Source organism: Trichomycterus rosablanca, chromosome 25, assembly GCF_030014385.1.
Source record: "Trichomycterus rosablanca isolate fTriRos1 chromosome 25, fTriRos1.hap1, whole genome shotgun sequence".
Classification (NCBI taxonomy): Eukaryota; Metazoa; Chordata; class Actinopteri; order Siluriformes; family Trichomycteridae; genus Trichomycterus; species Trichomycterus rosablanca.
Genome location: NC_086012.1, coordinates 7,647,770 through 7,670,942, shown reverse-complemented (window position 1 = coordinate 7,670,942; position 23,173 = coordinate 7,647,770). Strand labels below are relative to the sequence as shown.

Below are 23,173 nucleotides of genomic sequence, written 5' to 3'. Positions count from 1 at the left end.
GGCTCTTATCTCTGTATTAATCATCTGTCTTTATCCAGTAGCTTGTGTGTCACTTAATGACTCATACTGGAAAATAAGCTAAATAAAATTGCTTCTATAAAAGAAATTGATGTTTTTGTGGGAACTTTAAATTGCTTACATATAAATAATATTAACAAACTAAAAATTTTGCAACTTGAACTCAAAACACAAACTTACTTAAGAATAGGCATAATCATTATCTAAATGTGCTAATATCCTTATGAACCCTATTGTTTGTTACTTCATCTATCATTTGAATTTTTTCCCAGTATTTGGGTGTCACAGCAGCAGATTATTCTGGTCCCCATACCCAAATTGGTACAGTTTTTACATCAGATGTTCTTACTGACGCAACCTTTTTTTTTTTATACTGGCTCAAGACATACAAACAGCCAATCATGTCTGTGTAAATGTCGGGTCAATAGGAACACTGAGATTTGAACCCTGAATCTCAGCAGCAATGTTATAAACATTAGTGACTGTTTACATTCAAGCTAATGCTGATCTAGTTTTGAAAAAAAAAGTTAAAATGCAAAGAAAAAAAATATTTTTTTTAAATGTGTGAACAGGGCTCAAGTGCCCAACCTCAATATTGTTCTGATGGCAAAAAACTGAGCAGCTTCTTGAAGTGTTCTTAAACGTAAAGAAAAGCCTTTCCAGAATATTGGAGGCTGTTAAGGAAACAGAGAGGAACCAACTCTATAATAATGGCCATGACTTGTATATGTACTCAATAGCCGATGGATGGATGGATGGATGGATGGATGGATGGATGGATGGATGGATGGATGGATGGATCTCCCTACTAAATAAATAAATGACTGATAATACATAACACGTAAGCGTAAAAATATTCATCTGCTGCCAAATTGACTACACTGTAGTACTCATCCTACATGTTGTGCACTTTACTGTTTTGTAAATATTTCAGATGCTGCTAAATTACATATCTGTATATTGTGTGTATATAATCTTATAGTTTGGATAATTTTGTGATTTTGTGTTTAATGTTTAATGTATACGTTGCTTGTACACTGTATCGTACCATTACTAGAGAGATACCATCAGCCGGAAACAAATTCCTTGTGTGTATCCACATACCTGGCCAATAAATCTGATTCTGATGGATGGATGGATGGATGGATGGATGGATGGATGGATAGATTTCTTTGTTACAGCAGCTCACATTAGACAAACAACTTGTTACATATATACAACATCCACAGACACAGTATAAAAAACAAGCTAAAACATTCACAGAAATATCTATATACAAATAAACATTAGAGGTTGGTGTATGCAGATCATACAATAATGGTAGGTATTTATTATAAATTATTATGAATTATTAAAGAGTCTGATTGCAGCTGTTAGGAAAGACTTCCTGTAGCGTTCAGTCCTGCTTCTAGGAGGAATCAGTCTATGACTGAAGGTGCTCTGTCGAAACACTTCCAGGGCATGAAGTGGGTGTGAATGATTTGTAATTATTGAGTTAAGTTTTGTAAGCATTCTTAACTTGCTACCTGCTGAACTGAATCCTGTTCGGACCCAATTGTGGAGCTGGCTTTTTTGATAAGTTTGTTAATTCTGTTTGTGTCCGTTGTTTGAGCACCCTCACCCCAGCAAACCACTTCAAAGAAAAGAGCACTGGCCACCACAGACTGATAGATGGTGCACAAAAGGGGCCTGCTGATGTTAAAAGATCTTAGCCTTTTTAAAAAGTACAGTCTGCTCTTCCCTCTTTTTGTACACTGTCTGTGATTCAGCCAAACCCATTGCTAACTGGTGTGTATATGTCATTAAATGAAATTATTTCTATGCTGGTTATTTTCTGTGTCAGCATGACTGTGCTCCCTGTGCAAGAGATTGCCATGGGCCTAATTTTTTAAAGCCCTCATACTATTTGCTGGATAGAGGGTTAGCTTCTCAGTGTGGCACTGTAACCATTGTAAACAGAGAAATTAAATGTAGTAGATCATAAAACATCTGGCCAGGACAAGATGTCTCTGCTCTTAACACATTTGAATGTGTTTTTTCCCGAAATTTCAGGAAATCACAAGCTATACCTTTAAGAAACATTTGTTTTTACACAGTTTACATATTCCTTTACTAGACATTGAATTTCAAGCAATGCCCAGTCATACATGTATAGAAATGCCATACGTTAACTGGGTTTGCTTGTGTGTCTACAGGTCACATCTGGTTTTAAGTGCAAGACAATGAATGCAGGATTGCACGTAGCGTTTCTGGAGCCTCTGTGCTCAATATCTCTGATGGAGGACAGTGAGCTCCGCCAGCTTGTCCTGGAGATCCTACACAACATCATTGATCGACACGATAACAGAGCCAAACTCCGTGGCATCCGGTACACCTAAATTTACTCCGTGCTTACACGAAATGTACACCGATCAGGCATAACATTAAAACCACCTCCTTGTTTCTACACTCACTGTCCATTTTATCAGCTCCACTTACCATGCCACGGCTCTTTGTAGTTCTACAATTACTGACTGTAGTCCATCTGTTTCTCTACATGCTTTGTTAGCCCCCTTTCATGCTGTTCTTCAATGGTCAGGACTCTCTCAGGACCACCAGAGAGCAGGTATTATTTGGGTGGTGGGTCATTCTCAGCACTGCAGTGACTCTGACATGGTGGTGGTGTGTTAGTGTGTGTTGTGCTGGTATGAGTGGATCAGACACAGCAATGCTGATGGAGTTTTAAACACCTCACTGTCACAGCTGGACTAAGAATAGTCCACCAACCAAATATATTCAGCCAACAGCGCCCTGTGGGCAGCGTCCTGTGACCACTGTTGAAGGTCTAGAAGATGACTAACTTGGAGAAGTAGCAATAGATGAGCAATCATCTCTGACTTTGCATCTACAAGGTGGACCAACTAGGTAGGAGTGTCTAGTAGAGTGGACAGTGAGTGGACATGGTATTTAAAAACTCCAGCAGCACTGCTGTGTCTGATCCACTCATACCAGCACAACACACAGTAACACACCACCACCATGTCAGTGTCACTGCACTACCTAAATAATACCTGCTCTGTGGGGGTCCTGACCATTGAAAATGTTTTTGGTTATATTCCATATGAATTCTTGTACAATCAGCTCTTTGTGGAAAATTTCTCAGCATCATTAAAAAAATAATGTAGCCTAGTGGTTAAGGTACTTGGCTAGTAATCAAAAAGTTGCTGGTTTAATCCCCACCACTGCCAGGTTTCCACTGTTGGGCCCTCAAACAAGGCCCTTAACCTTGCATTGCTTATTCAGTATACAATGATCAGCCATAATATTAAAACCACCTCCTTGTTTCTACACTCCCTGTCCATTTTATCAGCTCCACTTACCATATAGAAGCACTTTGTAGTTCTACAATTACTGACTGTAGTCCATCTGTTTCTCTGCATGCTTTGTTAGCCCCCTTTCATGCTGTTCTTCAATGGTCAGGACCACCACAGAGTAGGTATTATTTAGGTGGTGGATCATTCTCAGCACTGCAGTGACACTGACATGGTGGTGGTGTGTTGGTGTGTGTTGTGCTGGTATGAGTGGATCGGACACAGCAGCACTGTTGGAGTTTTTAAATACCGTGTCCACTCACTGTCCACTCTATTAGACACTTCTACCTAGTTGGTCCACCTTGTAGATGTAAAGTCAGAGACGATCGCTCATCTATTGCTGCTGTTTGAGTTGGTCATCTTCTGGACATTCATCAGAGGTCACAGGACGCTGCCCACGGAGCGCTGTTGTCTGGATATATTTTTGCTTGGTGGACTATTCTTAGTCCAGCAGTGACAGTGAGGTGTTTAAAATCTCACCTACGTCAGCGCTGCTGTCTGATCCCTTCATACCAGCACAACACACACTAACACACCACCACCATGTCAGTGTCACTGCAGTGCTGAGAATGACCCACCACCCAAATAATACCTGCTCTGTGGTGGTCCTGTGAGAGTCCTGACCATTAAAGAACAACATGAAAGGGGGCTAACAAAGCATGCAGAGAAACAGATGGACTACAGCTGACTGTAGTCCATCTGTTTCTCTGCATGCTTTGTTAGCCCCCTTTCATGCTGTTCTTTAATGGTCTTTGTAAAGCACTTTGTAGTTCTACAATTACTGATAATTGTAGAACTACAAAGTGCTTCTATATGGTAAGTGGAGCTGATAAAATGGACAGTGAGTGTAGAAACAAGGAGGTGGTTTTAATGTTATGGCTGATCAGTGTACTGTCAGTACTGTAAGTCGCTTTGGATAAAAGCATCTGCTAAGTCCTGAAAATGTAAATGTTGCATGATCCAAGCTATAAGTAGAGGACTGCTACTCGGACATTCAAGAAACATAATTTTTTGCAATGTTTATAAAATTTATTTTACCGAATTATATTTTACAAGTAATTAAGTACATGCGTAGACGTCCAGATATTTTCATAAGTTTAAAACCTTTTTTTTCTTGCAGTTGTATGTATTTAATCATAATTTCTCTTTGTTCGGTAGGATCATTCCTAATGTTGCTGCTTTGAAGATAAAGCGAGAGAAGATCTCCAAACAAGACGTTGTTTTCATGAAGACGGTATCTGCTTTTTTTTAAATGTTGGCTTTGTCAATTTAGGAAACGTGATAACGACATTATTTCTTAAACAAAAAACACTAAATGTTGTTTATAGAAATGGTAATAAAATGGTAGATTTTAAAATGTCATTATTTTAAAGCTGTATAATTTACTCTAATTACTAAGTGGTCTTTAGTGTCAGTCAATAAGGACTGCAACAGACCAGTGATTGTTAGTTACTCATTAAAGGTTCTTTTCCGATTCAGTTACCTGACATTTTGCAACAAGATACCTCTCTTGATGAACAATCGTTTTGCTTGATGAATAGTACAGGGGGCAGAAAGTACATTTCTCTTAAATTACCCACCATGCCCCCACATCTAAAACAACACTTGATACAATTACAGCTTCTGTAAGAGAAATTTGGCCACTGATTGCAAGTAACTCTAAATAAATGTGCATGTCAGTACGAGTTACAAGCCTCGTCCATGTAATCACAATTGTGTGTGTGTGTGCAAGAGTAAGAAATAAGAAAAAAGAAATAATGCCAATTAAGTGTACTTTTATAAAAATCAATAAAAAGTAGAGCAACATCACAACAAGCCTGTAAAAATAATGAATTTGGTAGTAAAAAGTTTTATAGTTAAATGTAGCATTTTTGTGATAATAATCGATGATACATGCTGGTTGTTTTTTTTCTGTCCAGGTAAATAAGGCTAGTTTGACTTCACCGATTATAGAGCGCATAAAACATTGGTCTTATGCCAAAAAAACAAAAAAAACTCAAACTGCCAATAATGTTAAAAGGAAATTTGCTCAGAAGGTCAGATGTAATCCAAACACTACCAAAAAACATAAATTTGAGGCTTCTGAAACACTGGCTAAAAACCTACTAGTGTAACCAGTAAATGAATAATTTCCTAAAAGTTTGTAATTGCAACATTAATACAGTCAAGCTGGAAAGTCTGCACACCCCTTTCACTTTCTCCATGTTTTATTACATTACAGACTCATTCTTCTTTTTTGTCACAAAATTCTACACAAAATAGTCCACAATGACAAAGTGAAAGCAGGTTTTTAGACATTTGTGCAAATGTATTAAAAATCAAAATGTAAAATATCATATGTACCGTGTGCACACCCTTTGATATGACACCCAAAAGTGAGCTGAGGTGCATTTTGTTTTCACTGATACTGCTTGAGATGTTTCTACAATTTAATTGGAGTCCACCTGTGGTAAATTCAATCGCTCCTTTGTGGTAGAGTGGCCAGACGGAAGCCACTCCTTAGTAAAAGGCACATGACAGCCCACTTGGAGTTTGCCAAAAGGCACCCAGAAACCAAAATTGAACTTTTTGGCCTGAATACCAGGCACTGCTCATCACCTAGCTAATGCCATCCCTACAGTGAAGCATGGCGGTGGCAGCATCATGATGTGGGGATGTTTTTCAGCAGCGGGACCAGGGCGACTAGTCCTGATAGAAGGAAAGCTTCAGTGGTTTCAGAGAAAGTCTGTGAATGTCATTGAGTGGCCCAGCCAGAGCCCAGACCTGAATCAAATCGAACATCTGTGGAAGGAGCTAAAAATGGCTCTGTATCGATGCTCCCCATCCAACCTGACGGAGCTTGCAAGGATATGCCAAGAGGAATGGGCAAAACTGTCCAGAAACAAGTGTGCCAAGCTCATAGCTTCTTTCCCAAGATGCCTTGAAGCTGTAAGTGCTGCCAAAGGTGCATCAACCGAGTTTTAAGGGTGTAAGGGTGTGTACAAATATGTAACCCTAAATAAACGTTTTTTGTCAGTAAAATTAAATTGCGTATTTTCTAAACACTGTTTTCACTTTGTAATTATTGGTGATTGTGTGTAGATGTTTGAGGCAAAAAAAGAACTCAATCTATTATAGAATGGGTCTGTGATGTAATAAAATGTGGAGAAGGTGAGAGGGGTGTGCAGACTTTCCGGCTTGACTGTATTAATCTGTAGCATAATACAAATGTAATGTATTAGATCTTTTGAACAGTAAACTGTCTGTCTGTATCTGTAGCATGGGCAGCAGTTATACAGGCATATCTATCTGGGCTGTAAGGAGGACGATAATGTTCAGAAGAATTTTGAGCTTCTCTTCACTGCTTTGGCTCTGCTCACAATAGAACTGGCTAATGAGGATGTGGTTATAGATCTTATCCGCCTCTCCCTTGCTCTACAGGTACACACTGACACTTTCATTGTGGTTTTAACAGTTTACCTAAATCCAGCTCTGTATATAACTTATCCTTTTGCTACCCCTCTTCCACGTATGCTTGCTTTAATTTTTTAGTCTAAATAATTCAGAAACTTGTACTATCACTAATAACCACCAAGGCAAACCCTAAATGACTTTACTTGTAAACAAGTAACTTTTCTGGTCCCCAATAAATAGTGCTACTTTTATTGGATACATAGGACTAAGCCACATGTATTACAATGGAAATGGTGCTCTGTACAAATATGACAGACATCAGGTCATATCGGCCATAAATAAGCAGCAGCTAGATTACAGCTGCTGAATTTCCATGGTTTTGGAATGGATTTACCAGCAAGACCATGATCTTTGGACAGTGGTAGCCTAGTGATTGGCGGTTCAAATCCAGGCTCTGCTATGCAGCCACAGTTGGGTTTTTGAGCAAGACCCTTAACCCTGTCTGCTCCAGGGGCGCCGTACGATGGCTGACCCTGCGCTCTGACCCCAGCTTCCAAACAAGCTGGGATATGCGAAGAAAGAATTTCATTGTCCTGTACAACTGTATATGTACAGTGCCTTGCAAAAGTATTCAGCCCCCTTGAACTTTTCAACCTTTTGCCACATTTCAGGCTTCAAACATAACGATATGAAATTGTAATTTTTTGTGAAGAATCAACAACAAGTGGGACACAATCGTGAAGTAGAACGAAATGTATTGGATATTTTAAACTTTTTTTAGAAATAAAAAACTAAAAAGTGGGGCGTGCAATATTATTCAGCCCCTTTACTTTCAGTGCAGCAAACTCACTCCAGAAGTTCAGTGAGGATCTCTGAATGATCCAATGTTGACCTAAATGACTGATGGTGATAAATAGAATCCACCTGTGTGTAATCAAGTAATCAAATAAATGCACCTGCTCTGTGACAGTCTCAGAGTTCTGTTTAAAGCGCAGAGAGCATCATGAAGACCAAGGAACACACCAGGCAGGTCCGAGATACTGTTGTGGAGAAGTTTAAAGCCGGATTTGGATACAAAAAGATTTCCCAAGCTTTAAACATCTCAAGGAGCACTGTGCAAGCGATCATATTGAAATGGAAGGAGTATCAGACCACTGCAAATCTACCAAGACCCGGCCGTCCCTCTAAACTTTCAGCTCAAACAAGGAGAAGACTGATCAGAGATGCAGCCAAGAGGCCCATGATCACTCTGAATGAACTGCAGAGATCTACAGCTGAGGTGGGAGACTCTGTCCATAGGACACAATCAGTCGTACACTGCACAAATCTGGCCTTTATGGAAGAGTGGCAAGAAGAAAGCCATTTCTCAAAGATATCTATAAAAAGTCACCTGGGAGACACACCAAACATGTGGAAGAAGGTGCTCTGGTCAGATGAAACCAAAATCGAACTTTTTGGCCACAATGCAAAACGTTATGTTTGGCGTAAAAGCAACACAGCTCATCACCCTGAACACACCATCCCCACTGTCAAACATGGTGGTGGCAGCATCATGGTTTGGGCCTGCTTTTCTTCAGCAGGGACAGGGAAGATGGTTAAAATTGATGGGAAGATGGATGGAGCCAAATACAGGACCATTCTGGAAGAAAACCTGTTGCAGTCTGCAAAAGACCTGAGACTGGGACGGAGATTTATCTTCCAACAAGACAATGATCCAAAACATAAAGCAAAATCTACAATGGAATGGTTCACAAATAAACGTATCCAGGTGTTAGAATGGCCAAGTCAAAGTCCAGACCTGAATCCCATCGAGAATCTGTGGAAAGAGCTGAAAACTGCTGTTCACAAACGCTCTCCATCCAACCTCACTGAGCTCGAGCTGTTTTGCAAGGAAGAATGGGCAAAAATTTCTGTCTCTCGATGTGCAAAACTGATAGAGACATACCCCAAGCGACTTGCAGCTGTAATCGCAGCAAAAGGTGGCGCTACAAAGTATTAACGCAAGGGGGCTGAATAATATTGCACGCCCCACTTTTCAGTTTTTTATTTCTAAAAAAAGTTTAAAATATCCAATAAATTTCGTTCCACTTCACGATTGTGTCCCACTTGTTGTTGATTCTTCACAAAAAATTACAATTTCATATCGTTATGTTTGAAGCCTGAAATGTGGCAAAAGGTTGAAAAGTTCAAGGGGGCTGAATACTTTTGCAAGGCACTGTATATATGACAAATAAAGTATATCTTAGTATATCTTAATCTGACATCCACATACTTCTGTATATAAAGTGTAAATGTCCTTAAGGGCTGCGCGCAGGTTGGAGGAGGCGTGAGCAGCAATATACCCACCTCGACTGCAATCAAGGATCCCCCAGCAGCAGAAGACAAATTGACTACGCTAAATTAGGGAGAAAATGCATAAATAAATTTTTTTTTAAAGAAGTATATATAAACTCTATCTCTTTTTATCTCTCTCTTACACACACACACACTTACACACAGGCTGTATATTAATTAACACATCCTTTGTGTGCTTTGTGTTTGACTGCAGGAAATGGCTTTAGAAAATGAAGAAAACATGCCAATGTTTATTCGTTGTGGCATCATGGCACTGGTTGCAGCTTACCTTAACTTCCTCAGCCAAATGATTGCCAACTCCGCTTTCTGCCAGCATGTCAGCAAGGTATATTTATGTTTACACACACTCATTATTTATTACTATTACTACTATCCTTTATCACATATTTTTAAAAGCAAACTTAAAATGTATTGACTCCATCTCTCATTATAGGTTATTGAGTTGAGGAATGTGGAAGCTCCTTGTCTGCTACCTGAACAGGTTTTCAAAGAGAAGTGTGTGTAAGTATGCAAAGAGCTTTTCGTGTGTGTGTGTGTGTGTGTGTGTGTGTGTGTTTGTGTTTGTGTGTTTAGCTAGCTGTGTCAGGTTTGAAATGATTACTTAATCTGATTATTTTAATTAGTTTTTTTGTTTTTGTTTCAGCTTGCCTGCGTGTTTGGATCGTGAGGACAGTGGATTGTATTTTCAGACAGCTGATCTTGTGGAGGCCCTCTCCGGACCCGGATACAACGCAGAGAGACTCAGTGTGCCGTACGTGCCACAGGTTACAGGTACATACCTGAATATTCACAAATATTATGATCTGCAATTATTTGTGTATTCTGTGTATTGCAATGCTTGGTTCATTTTGAGACTTGAACCTCTGAAAACTGAGAGCATTTATAGTGTATCAGAACATTAATATGCAGTAGTAATGGGTAAATGTGTGTATTTTTCAAAATGTCTTTTCTTGTTAGTGCTGGGCAGCATAAGCAGTGCCTTGAAAAAAAGTGCCTCCTAAACTGTTTCTAAGTATGGTCTACAAGTATGGTAGAGACTATAGATTTATACAACAAACCAAAATTAATTTAACCATTAAAACATCTTAGTAATGAAGTTATAAAGAACATAGATCTAGAAAAGTATAAAAAAAAATCTGAAAGGCTTGGAGGTCAGTATAGTCCATCATGAAGAAGTGGAGAAAATATGAATCTACAGCTGCACTGTCTAGGTCAGAGAAGACTTATTTTGAAGAGGATTCTAACATAGCAGGTTTTTTGCTTTAATTTCTTACGTTATTGTTAATGTGAATTAAATCTTTGTGAAATAAGCAAGAATAGGTAAACCTCTTTATTATTTCTTTTATTGGTTGTTTAATTCATGTGTTTTGTATACAGTGTATCACAAAAGTGAGTACACCCCTAACATTTCTGCACATATTTCATTATATCTTTTCATGGGACAACACTATAGACATGAAACTTGGATATCACTTAGAGTAGTCAGTGTACAGCTTGTATAGCAGTATAGATTTACTGTCTTCTGAAAATAACTCAACACGCAGCCATTAATGTCTAAATAGCTGGCAACATAAGTGAGTACACCCCACAGTGAACATGTCCAAATTGTGCCCAAATGTGTCGTTGTCCCTCCCTGGTGTCATGTGTCAAGGTCCCAGGTGTAAATGGGGAGCAGGGCTGTTGGTGTTTTGGGTACAATTCTCTCATACTGGCCACTGGATATTCAACATGGCACCTCATGGCAAAGAACTCTCTGAGGATGTGAGAAATAGAATTGTTGCTCTCCACAAAGATGGCCTGGGCTATAAGAAGATTGCTAACACCCTGAAACTGAGCTACAGCATGGTGGCCAAGGCCATACAGCGGTTTTCCAGGACAGGTTCCACTCGGAACAGGCTTCGCCAGGGTCGACCAAAGAAGTTGAGTCCACGTGTTCGGCGTCATATCCAAAGGTTGGCTTTAAAAAATAGACACATGAGTGCTGCCAGCATTGCTGCAGAGGTTGAAGACGTGGGAGGTCAGCCTGTCAGTGCTCAGACCATACGCCGCACACTGCATCAACTCGGTCTGCATGGTCGTCATCCCAGAAGGAAGCTGACGCACAAGAAAGCCCGCAAACAGTTTGCTGAAAACAAGCAGTCCAAGAACATGGATTACTGGAATGCCCTGTGGTCTGACGAGACCAAGATAAACTTGTTTGGCTCAGATGGTGTCCAGCATGTGTGGCGGCGCCCTGGTGAGAAGTACCAAGACAACTGTATCTTGCCTACAGTCAAGCATGGTGGTGGTAGCATCATGGTCTTGGGCTGCATGAGTGTTGCTGGCACTGGGGAGCTGCAGTTCATTGAGGGAAACATGAATTCCAACATGTACTGTGACATTCTGAAACAGAGCATGATCCCCTCCCTTCGAAAACTGACCCCAAACACAACCTCCAAGAGGAGAACTGCCTTGCTGAGGAAGCTGAAGGTAAAGGTGATGGACTAAACCCAATTGAGCACCTGTGGCGCATCCTCAAGTGGAAGGTGGAGGAGTTCAAGGTGTCTAACATCCACCAGCTCCGTGATGTCATCATGGAGGAGTGGAAGAGGATTCCAGTAGCAACCTGTGCAGCTCTGGTGAATTCCATGCCCAGGAGGGTTAAGGCAGTGCTGGATAATAATGGTGTTCACACAAAATATTGACACTTTGGGCACAATTTGGACATGTTCACTGTGGGGTGTACTCACTTATGTTGCCAGCCATTTAGACATTAATGGCTGTGTGTTGAGTTATTTTCAGAAGACAGTAAATCTACACTGCTATACAAGTTGTACACTGACTGCTCTAAGTTATATCCAAGTTTTATTTCTATAGTGTTGTCCCATGAAAAGATATAATAAAATATTTGCAGAAATGTTAGGGGTGTACTCACTTTTGTGATACACTGTATATTTCATGCTTTTTTAATCTTCTCAACCACAAAGTCATCCTGTTCTATTGGAAATGGTATACAGGCTTAATAGTGTAATAGAGCGCACAAGCACTTAATCTAAATCTTTGAATTTAGGTGGCAATTACTATTGTTTATACTCTACATGAAGCAGCAACCAGTTTGTGAAATATCTCTTTATTTGAACTATATTTATCTACCAGGAGTATTTATGTATTTTATTTTCTATTTCATGTATTGGGAATGTATTTAAAGTATTTGCTAATATCAGCTATTATTTTAAGCTTTTCCAAGAGTTTTTTTCTGTTTGTGTGTATTTCTGTCTATGTTTCTGTCTGTGTTCTTATTCTAGTCCTTTACACAGTAGGGAAGATTTTGAACAGATGCAGGCAGACATCCAGAGGTACATGTAGCATTGTAGCCCTGTTAACGGACAAACCCAAATTTCAGAAAAGTTGGGACACTTTGAAAAATACTACTTTGCTTTTTTTGTACTTGTGTCAGTTGAACATGACCCAACTTTTTCTGGAAATGGTATTTTGTTTGTGAACAGTCTGTAGGTTCCTGTAGGTTCCTCTGCAGTACTTGTAGGATAACTGGTACAGGTAGACCGATGAAACTTTCCTGAACCAAGAGTTAGCAAACACAGACTTTGCAGCACTGTGATCCTGACCTTAGACTTCCTGTTGTTTCCAACAACTGTAGCTGATGTGCTGTAGCAATACATACTACCTGGCCAAAGAAAACAAACAGTGATCGGTGTGGTGCCCTTTTTAAATTTTTTTTGTTGGACCTTTGAGTCATGAATATTAATATTCATAATATTCCCTAGACAGATTCAGTTATTCTCTACAATCTGTCTAATAACAGTATTTAGCACGTGCCTAATGAACACAATGATCACTGTGAATTTTGGTGAAGAAGGAATATTATTCTTGACTGGTAAGGCTCTTTCCTGTTTTAGCATTATTGTGCTCCTATTAGAGGTGGAGGAACTTGACTGGCCTATCATGTTATTCCCAGTCAGCCAGTAGTGTCTGTTGGACTCGAGATTTCAAGGGTGATGGGCTAGATCAGTGGTTCTCAACCAGGATCACACATGATGGGACAGGAAGATCAGTAGGCTATTGGCATAGGGGAGATTTCTTGTGATGTCATATAAATCAATTTTAAACTACTGTAGCCTACTTTGGCTCTTTGAGAATGGACATGTATTTGATTTGCTCACCGCAAAAGTGCAGAGGTCAATGGATGGCAACTACAAAAGATTCCGATTCAGTTGTTGATGCAAATTCCGCTAAAGTAGACTAAGGTGAAGAAGCTCTCACCACCAGTCCACTCAAAGTAAACCCTCTGCATCAATCAAGCTTTCACATTAACAATAACCTTTGTCATCCTTGTTGAAAGCATAAAAATAATAATAGGGTCCTAGAAAATAGTTTCAAACACATGGGGGTCTATGAGAATAAAAGGCAAAGAGTCCACATTCTTTAGGCCTTGTAGTGTATGGTATTTATTGATTATTTAGCTTTAAGTAACGGAAAGGTTTTTCATACAGTAGTACATACATTTTACATGTAGTCTATATTAATCGAATGTTTTTCACTAATGGTGCTCTCACTTGGACTGATGTTTGGGTAAGTTTCCTTGTAGCCAAATGTTTTATTTATTATCATCTTGTTTCTGATATTGTTTATGTCAAACAATTTCTTTAGAAGAAAGCAAAGATGGGTGTACCCCTGCAACTTCTTCAATTTTGGAAAAGCGAATATTATTATGTTATTTAAGTCTCATGATATCCTGTTAATCTTTTAATGATAGATGAAGAGCGGTTAACTCGGAGGAAGAGTTTTGTCGACACCATCTCACTTCAGGTGGACATCCTATCCAACAGTCTTCCTGACCAGGTACACACTCAAACACACACACAAGTGTAATCCTGTAGGTAATAACCATAACTACAGTTGCTTTTCTCTCATAGAGAGAGAAACTGAATTTGTCGGTCACAGGTCACAAGAGTGGACAAATAAATTATAAATACTGTGTTTGATTTAATAGCAGCACGTCTTAAATGTATTAATTTTTATGTTTAACCAATGTTATAAGAATTATTTGGCCTTTAAATTAGCCCTTCTTCATGTGCAACCAAGCTGTAATGCTGGTATTCAAAGAGATTTCCAGAGTGTTCATTAGCTAGTTGGAAATGCTGTTCTAAGACCAGGGGTGTTTGTCTAGCTTTAACAGCTTATGAAGAAAGGGGATTTTTGATCATTGGTAATCACCACATCGCTTTGCTCCTAATTCACATAAAAATAAATTTTGCTTCAATTTTTGAGCTGACAACTTGGTCCATTTTTATGTCACCAACGTTCACACTGCCTGTAGTCGCCAGCTTTAATTGAAAATGAACGAGAGCTTCGTTGCTTAGTTGCATTCTGATTGTAGGGTTACAACGAAATGTCAACATCTTTGTCCTCGGTCAGTGTTTTGAAATAACCAGCGAATTGCTACTTGATGACTAAAGTTTAGGTTTTGGTCAATGCTTAAAATAGAAGATAATTAGCTGGCTGTATTAGAGCAGGAAAAACACAAATGTGTGGAGGGCAGGTACTTCAAGACTTTTATGATTAATTTAATTAATTAAAGTACAGCAACCAAATAAGATGGGGTAGAATATATTAAATTGTGGACAGGACTAGACGGTCTGGCAGAAGAAATGTAAACAAGCAAGGACCACTCAATTTGCAATTACTGTTGGTAATCGCCACATTGCTTTGCTCCTAATGTACTTTGCTTAACTTTTGCTCAGTCAGTGTTTTGATGTGTGTGTGTGTGGGGGGGGGGGTTAGGTACTTTAGGACTGATTAATAACCACTTATCTAGGGAAAAGATGTTTAACAGTTTTTTTTTCTTTAAAGTGGGAAAAGACTTATGATTAATTTTACAGTCTCTGGCCTTTGGACGCAGGGAGTTCATGGGGTACAAAGTACAGCAACTAAATTTTAGGACAGGATTACATGGTCTAGCAGGAGAAAAGTAAACAAGCAAGTCCAAACATTTGTTTTATAATGCACTTGTTTCATTAACGTTTCTTTAATAACTGTGTTTTATCGTGTTGTTTAAATATTTCACCTTATTTGTAATAAACCATCAGGACAAGCCAGTTGTTGAATACACTTAGGTTTATTGTTATTGGTATATTCGGCCTCATTTGCAGAATTGTTATTCAAGAGGTAATAACTTTCTAATACTTTGTGTGTGTGTGTGTGTTTGTGTGTGTGTGTGTAGTCACAATTGGCTGAGGAGATTACCTACGAGACTCTAAAGAAGGCTATTGGTAAGCTGAAGAAGAAGAGCGATTTATTTGTCATATATACATACAGGTACATGTGTACAGTACCATGAAATTATTTTTCTTGTTTGGAAGCTGGGGTCAAAGTGCAGGGGATAGTCACTTTTTTTGTCTTTTGAACATGTATTCACTGCAGTTGCATGTTGGATTTCTTTCATACACCGACTAGGCATAACATTATGACCACTGACAGGTGAAGTGAATAACACTGATTATCTCTTCATCACAGCACCTGTTATTGTGTGGAATATATTAGGCAGCAAGTGAACATTTTATCCTTAAAGTTGATGTGTTAGAAGCAGGAAAAATTGGATTGGGGATTAAGGATTTGATTGAGTTTGACAAGGGCCAAATTGTGATGGCTAAACGACTGGGTCAGAGCATCTCCAAAACTGCAGCTCTTTTGGGGTGTTCCCAGTCTGCAGTGGTCAGTATCTATCAAAAGTGGTCCAAGGAAGGAACAGTGGTAATCCAGCGACAGGGTCATGGGTGGCCAAGACTCATTGATGCACGTAAAGAGAGCTACTGTAGCTCAAATTGCTAAAGAAGTTAATGCTGGTTCTGATAGAAAGGTGTCAGAATACACAGTGCATAGCAGTTTGTTGCGTATGGGGGTGCATAGCCCTGTGCATGCTGACCCCTGTCCACCTCCAAAAGCGCCAACAATAGGCACGTGAGCATTGGAACTGGACCACGGAGCAATGGAAGAAGGTGGCCTGGTCTGACGAATCATGTGCATTGCTTACCTGGGGAACACATGACACCAGGATGCACTATGGGAAGAAGGCAAGCCGGTGAAGGCAGTGTGATGCTTTGGGCAATGTTCTGCTGGGAAACCTTGGGTCCTGCCATCCATGTGGATGTTACTTTGACACGTACCAGCTACCTAAGCATTGTTGCAGACCATGTACACCCTTTCATGGAAACAGTATTCCCTGATGGCTGTAGCCTCTTTCAGCAGGATAATGCGCCCTGCCACAAAGCAAAAATGGTTCAGGAATGGTTTGAGGAGCACAACAACGAGGTTGACTGGTTGCTGGACAAGCAAGTCCAATCCATGGAGGCCCCACCTCTCAACTTACAGGAGTTAAAGGATATGTTACCAAAGCACACCTTCAGGGGTCTAGTGGAGTCCATGCCTCGACGGGTCAGGGCTGTATTGGCAGCAAAAGGGAGACCAACACAATATTAGGAAGGAGGTCATAATGTTATGCCTGATCAGTGTAGGAGCAGGCTCATTAGCCACAAATACATTTTTATTGACCTTACCTAACGATTCTACCAGGAGCACTAATAATCCTGGAACTGACTGAAGTCCAATTGAAGTACTAATTTAGTGAACTAAGACTTGTACATACAGTGGCTTGCAAAAGTATTCATACCCCTTGAACTTTTCCATATTTTGTCACATTACAACCACAAACATAAATATATTTCACTGGAATTTAATGTGAAAGACCAACACAAAGTGGTATACAATTGTGAAGTGGAACGAAAGTTATACATGATTCAAAACATTTTTTACAAATAAAAAACTGAAAAGTGCGGTGTGCAAAAGTATCCAGCCCCCCTGAGTCAATACTTTGTGAAACCACCTTTTGCTGCAATTACAGCTGCAAGTCTTTTAGGGTATGTCTCCACCATCTTTGCACATCTAGTGACTGACATTTTTGCCCATTCTTCTTTGCAAAACAGCTCAAGCTCAGTCAGATTAGATGGAGAGCGTTTGTGAACAGCAGTTTTCAGATCTTGCCACAAATTCTCGATTGGGTTTAGGTCTGGACTTTGACTGGGCCATTCTAACACATGAATATGTTTTGTTTTAAACCATTCCATTGTAGCCCTGGCTTTATGTTTAGGGTCGTTGTCCTGCTGGAAGGTGAACCTCCGCCCCAGTCTCAAGTCTTTTGCAGACTCCAACAGGTTTTCTTCCAAGATTGCCCTGTATTTGGCTCCATCCATCTTCCCATCAACTTTGACCAACTTCCCTATCCCTGCTGAAGAGAAGCAGCCCCAGAGCATGATGCTGCCACCACCATATTTGACAGTGGGTATGGTGTGTTCAGAGTGATGTGCAGTGTTAATTCTCCGCCACACATAGCGTTTTGCATTTAGGCCAAAAAGTTCAATTTTGGTCTCATCTGACCAAAGCACCTTGTTCCACATGTTTGCTGTGTCCCCAACATGGCTTCTGGCAAACTGCAAACGGGACTTTTTATGGTTTTCTTTTAACAATGGCTTTCTTCTTGCCACTCTTCCATAAAGACCACATTTGTGCAGTGCACGACTAATAGTTGTCCTGTGGACAGATTCCCCCACCTGAGCTGTGGATCTCTGCATTTCGTCCAGAGTCACCATGGGCCTCTTGGCTGCATCTCTGATCAGTGCTCTCCTTGTTCGGCCTGTAAGTTTAGGTGGACGGCCTTGTCTTGGTAGGTTTACAGTTGTGCCATACTCTTTCCATTTCCGGATAATGGATTGAACAGTGCTCCATGAGATGTTCAAAGCTTGGGAAATCTTTTTATAGCCTAAGCCTGCTTTAAACTTCTCCACAACCTTATTCCTGACCTGTCTGGTGTGTTCTTTGGACTTCATAATGCTGTTTACTCCCCAATATTCTCTTAACCAACCTCTGAGGCCGTCACGGAGCAGCTGTATTTGTACTGAGATTAGATTACACACAGGTGGACTCTTTTTAGTCATTAGCAGTCATCAGGCAACTTCTGAATGCAATTGGTTGCACTCAGAAAAAAAGGGGGCTGGATACTTTTGCACACCGCACTTTTCAGTTTTTTATTTGTAAAAAATGTTTTGAATCATGTATAATTTTCCTTCCACTTCACAATTGTATACCACTTTGTGTTGGTCTTTCACATCAAATTCCAGTTAAATATATTTATGTTTGTGGTTGTAATGTGACAAAATATGGAAAAGTTCAAGGGGTATGAATACTTTTGCAAGCCACTGTATAACCATGGCAACCAGTCTGTGTTCTTAAGGACATGTGTTTGATTAAAAATAAATACCTTGTTTCACACCAGCCACTACTGGACTGGAAGAGCAGGAAAGAGAAAAGCGAAGGCAGGTGATGGAAAAGTTCCAGAAAGCTCCATTTGAGGAAATTGCTGCACACTGTGAATCAAAGGTACAAAAGTTTGTGTTGTTTTCTGGAGATTGCTGGTGTATTTCCTATATTTTAGTGGGGACACTAAGATTGGTAGACAAAGCAGGGGGTGTTTGGCAGTATTGCGTATATTCTTGGGGGTGGGGGTCTATACATCAGGGACTATGCTCCTAAGTCCCAGCTGATTCTGTACAAATAAATACGTCTTAGCTAGCTGTTAGTAATCATGTGACTTTAAACAGCTTAAGAAAGAATAAAACATTTATATTGTGTTAATTCTTGGAACTTAAAAGGAAATTAATTTGCATATTTATGCTACGGTTTGAGCATCTGTTATTATACTACATAGTTAAGTAAAAAAAAGTAAAAATAAATAAATAAATTAAAAAAAAATATATATATATATATATACATACTGATCAGCCATAACATTAACACCACCTCCTTGTTTCTACACTCACTGTCCATTTTATCAGCTCCACTTATCATATACAAGCACTTTGTAGTTTTACAATTACTGACTGTAGTTCATCTGTTTCTCTGCATGCTTTGTTAGCCCCCTTTCATGCTGTTCTTTAATGGTCAGGACTCTCCCAGGACCACTACAGAGCAGGTATTATTTAGGTGGTGGGTCATTCTCAGCACTGCTGTGACATTGACATGGTGGTGGTGTGTTAGTGTGTGTTGTGCTGGTATGAGTGGATAAGACACAGCAGTGCTGATTGAGTTTTTAAACACCTCACTGTCCCTGCTGGACTGAGAATAGTCCACCAACCTAAAAAAACATCCAGCCAACAGCGCCCTGTGACCACTGATGAAGGTCTAGAAGATGACCAACTTAAACAGCAGCAATAGATGAGCGATCGTCTCTGACTTTACATCTACATGGTGGACTAACTAGGTAGGAGTGTCTAATAGAGTGGACAGTAAGTGGACACAGTATTTAAAAACTCCAGCAGCGCTGCTGTGTCTGATCCACTCATACCAGCACAACACACACTAACACACCACCACCATGTCAGTGTCACTGCAGTGCTGAGAATGACCCACCACCTAAATAATACCTACTCTGTGGTGGTCCTGACCATTGAAGAACAGGGTCAAAGGGGGCTTACAAAGTATGCAGAGTAACAGATGGACTACAGTCACTATTTGTAGAACTACAAAGTGCTTCTATATGGTAAGTGGAGCTGATAACATGGACAGTGAGTGTAGAATCAAGGAGATGGTTTTAATGTTATGGCTGATCAGTTTAAATATTAATATAAATATAAATATTTGAGGCTTTGTCTTGTCATTGCTGCTTACGAAGCAAGTGAGAGCTTTTTGAAATTTCCAATGTGAAGATTATGAGTTAGATAGCCAGCTGTTATCCTGGATAGCCAGCTGTCAATCTCTGCTTATGTAGCTCAGGGGTTGTCAACCATTTTGGACATCCGCCCCCTACCGTGTGCTGATCTTGAACTTGCCCCCCCCACTCCTAAAAATCAACCCCCGCCCATAAACAATTGCGAAAGCTCTTCACAAGCTAAAATAATCTAATTAACATTGTGCACATCATACAGTACGTACGATGCAATTTTGCTGATTTAAATATTTCAAAAAGATAATACGACCCCTTGCTACCACCCAAGAAAGATGGGTCCCTGCTGAGTCTGGTTCCTCTCAAGGTTTCTTCCTGTAAATTTAAGAGAGTTTTTACTTGCCACTGTCGCCCTCTGCTTGATCAATAGGGTTTTTTTTGTCTGTTGGTCCTGGATTTTGTAAAGTGGCTTTGAGACAATGTCCATTATATAAAGTGCTATATAAATAAATTTGACATGACTTGACTTATAACTTATTCAATGTAACGGCTGAGCCTGTTTCTGTAAGCCCATAATAGAAATTTGGTGTTTAAAGGTACAGAGCAAGTTTTTATAGTATTTTTGGTTGTTTTTTAACTGTTTTTAATTGTATTTCAGTGTTTTTGTTATTATACTTGTGTTAATTTTAGTGTATAAATATCAAAAACTACCCCATTATTTTACATTAACCTAAAATCTATGGGACTGCATTAAGATGTTTCTCATACATCCTTATGGGAAAAAATACCTTAAAACTCAACCCCTTTTAAACTCAACACCTTTTAAACTCAACGTTACTCCCAAAACCAATTGACATTGAGTTGCAAGGTACCACTGTATACACACACACACACAATCACACACACACACACTCAAGCACACACACACAAACACATACACATGCACCTCAGACTCTGACCGCTCTAAAATTTATTCAAATAATCACTGACTCTTTTATTGCTTGCATCTTTGCACAGTATTGCATTTTGCACAGTATTCTTCAATGTAACTTTTGCTATACAGACCTTACACTCTTACATATCAACATTTGTTGTATATCATTTTCACTTTTTAGGTTTTTAGGAAATGTGCCTTGTATTTATATACTGTTTTATCTACGCTGTGTATATTGTGTTGTTTGCACTTGTGTTCTGTGTTGCACCTTGGTCCTGGAGGAACATTGTTTCATTTCAGTATGTATTTGTATATAGCAGAAATGACAAAAAAGCCTATTGAAACCTGTCAATCAAATGATCTACGAAATCTGATTTCTTACAGTTATCAATGTTTTTCTATAAACTATGTATCAACATTGTTCATATTTACTGTAAAATCTAGCAACACATATCAGGTTCAATAAGCCCAAACTAGAAATGTTATATCTAACACACTCTCTTTGTCACTGTGTTCAGGCTAACATGCTGCATGATCGTTTGGCTCAGATCTTTGAACTGACTATACGGTGAGTTTCAGTTTCATCTGGTAAATTTCTCACCAAATCATGCACACATTGTGATTTTATATATAAGTCCTCTAGATACAAATTGGTTCCATTCCAAGAGTGGGTTTGCGTGCCCAAAATCTTTGCAACTTCAACAGGATACTTAACCTAAGTATCCACCTCCAACACCTGTCTCGCTTACCACTAGCGAGCTAGCTTATGTATCAAGTCCAACATCTATTTGTACATAATAAAATGCTTATAAAAGTATAATTAAAATTAACCCTAATTAAATTAATTACAAATAAAAATGTAATATTGTAAAGTAAAACTGCAAGCATTAGTTTCCATTGTTGTTGCTCGCTGTGTCTTAGCATTACAAGCAAGATCATCACTGTTTTTATGCTTAATATCAAATATCCTGGGTTTAAAATAGCACAATATTAACACAAAATGGAGGTACATTATTGGTAACACAACCACTTATAATCAGCACATGGCGGAATAACGTGTCCGTGTCCAATAGCGATGCTCTGCTCTCCTCCACTAAGCGCCAGAGATGTGAATTAACCTACCCCACTGCCATGTAATTTGAAATTCTGCCACAATTTTTAATTTTCCACTTATTAACATACAACCCCAAATCATAAAAAGTTGGGACATCATCATTGGAACTTCATTTTATTTATTAATAAACATCCGTTCCTGCATTTCTGGCGTGCAACACATTCCAGAAACAGTTGGGACAGTAAAGCATTTACCACTTTTTAATGTTGCCATTCCTTTTCACCACACTTAAGAGACGTGGCACAGAGGATAGAGAGATATAGTGTGTGTATATATATATATATTGATATAGGATACCAAGTGATTTAGTGTTTCAGCTTTTATTTTGTCCCATTCTTCCTGCAAACATGTCCTAAGATCTGCAACGGTACGGGGCCGTCGTTGTTGCGTTTTTCTTTTCAAAACTCTCCACACATTCTCTATTGGGGACAGGTCAGGACTGCAGGCAGGCAGGCCAGTACCCGTACCCTCTTCTTCCACATACCATGCTTTTGTAATGTGTGCAGCATGTGGTTTTGCATTGTCTTGTTTGGAATCACATCATTATTTAGTTTTTTTACCTCATTACTAGCCCCAAATTTCCCCCGTCCCAACTTTTTTTAGAATGTGTTGCAGGCCTGAAATGCATGAATGGAGGTATATTAACAAATGAAAAGCTGAGCAGAAAAAAACATGAAATATCATGGGTTTAAACTGTCTGCAATCAAATAAAAGTTAAAGTAAATGTAAGGAACACTGCATTTTTATTTTATTTGCATTTGTTATTCTGTCCAAACTTTTGACTTGGGGTTGTAATTTTATTATATTGCACAAGCATGTTTGCATCTTTCAAAGTTAGCTGGTTGAAGAATTGCATCTAGACTTACTGTATTCTTCTGTTACTATAATCAGTGGAATGTAAACGTGCACATATCTGTCTGTCTGCAGCCCACCTCCCAGTCCATCTGGCACTGTAACGGTGACGTCTGGCCATGCCCAGTACCAGTCCATACCTGTCTACGAGATGAAGTTTCCTGATCTCTGTGTCTACTGACCTTAACCTGTATTGTATCATAACCACCCACCATTAAACCGTTGGTGTTCACTAGATTACATCACTTCACTTCACCGCTGCTTTTAGGTACGGTGTATAAGTATAACCTTGTGGCTTTACATTCCTAGCATTCCCCTTTAAACCTTAGCAGACCTGCACTGTAATAACCTCAATGGCTACCTGCTATCCCTACGATACAAAATTCAGACTAGTGAAAGTTAAATGAAAAGTAATCCAAACCCGGAGAAAAGCTGTGACTGGACGA

General features: G+C 39.4%; 1 protein-coding gene across 3 annotated transcripts in view; it reads left to right on the top strand.

Annotated features, from left to right (window-relative positions):
• efr3a (EFR3 homolog A (S. cerevisiae)) overlaps positions 1-22,962 on the top strand; it is a 122,955-nt gene extending 99,993 nt beyond the window's left edge. For 2 of the 3 annotated variants that reach the window (XM_062987566.1, XM_062987565.1), the window contains exons 14-25: positions 2,214-2,386; positions 4,527-4,602; positions 6,627-6,788; positions 9,310-9,441; positions 9,550-9,617; positions 9,760-9,887; positions 12,401-12,451; positions 13,870-13,955; positions 15,337-15,385; positions 18,442-18,545; positions 21,280-21,329; positions 22,803-22,962. In XM_062987566.1, coding sequence (XP_062843636.1) covers positions 2,214-2,386; positions 4,527-4,602; positions 6,627-6,788; positions 9,310-9,441; positions 9,550-9,617; positions 9,760-9,887; positions 12,401-12,451; positions 13,870-13,955; positions 15,337-15,385; positions 18,442-18,545; positions 21,280-21,329; positions 22,803-22,908 — 1,185 coding nt within the window. In that variant the 3' untranslated portion in view covers positions 22,909-22,962. The remainder of the gene's footprint in view (positions 1-2,213; positions 2,387-4,526; positions 4,603-6,626; positions 6,789-9,309; positions 9,442-9,549; positions 9,618-9,759; positions 9,888-12,400; positions 12,452-13,869; positions 13,956-15,336; positions 15,386-18,441; positions 18,546-21,279; positions 21,330-22,802) is intronic. The other variant, XM_062987567.1, reaches the window with a different exon arrangement.
• Positions 22,963-23,173: the final 211 nt, after the last annotated feature.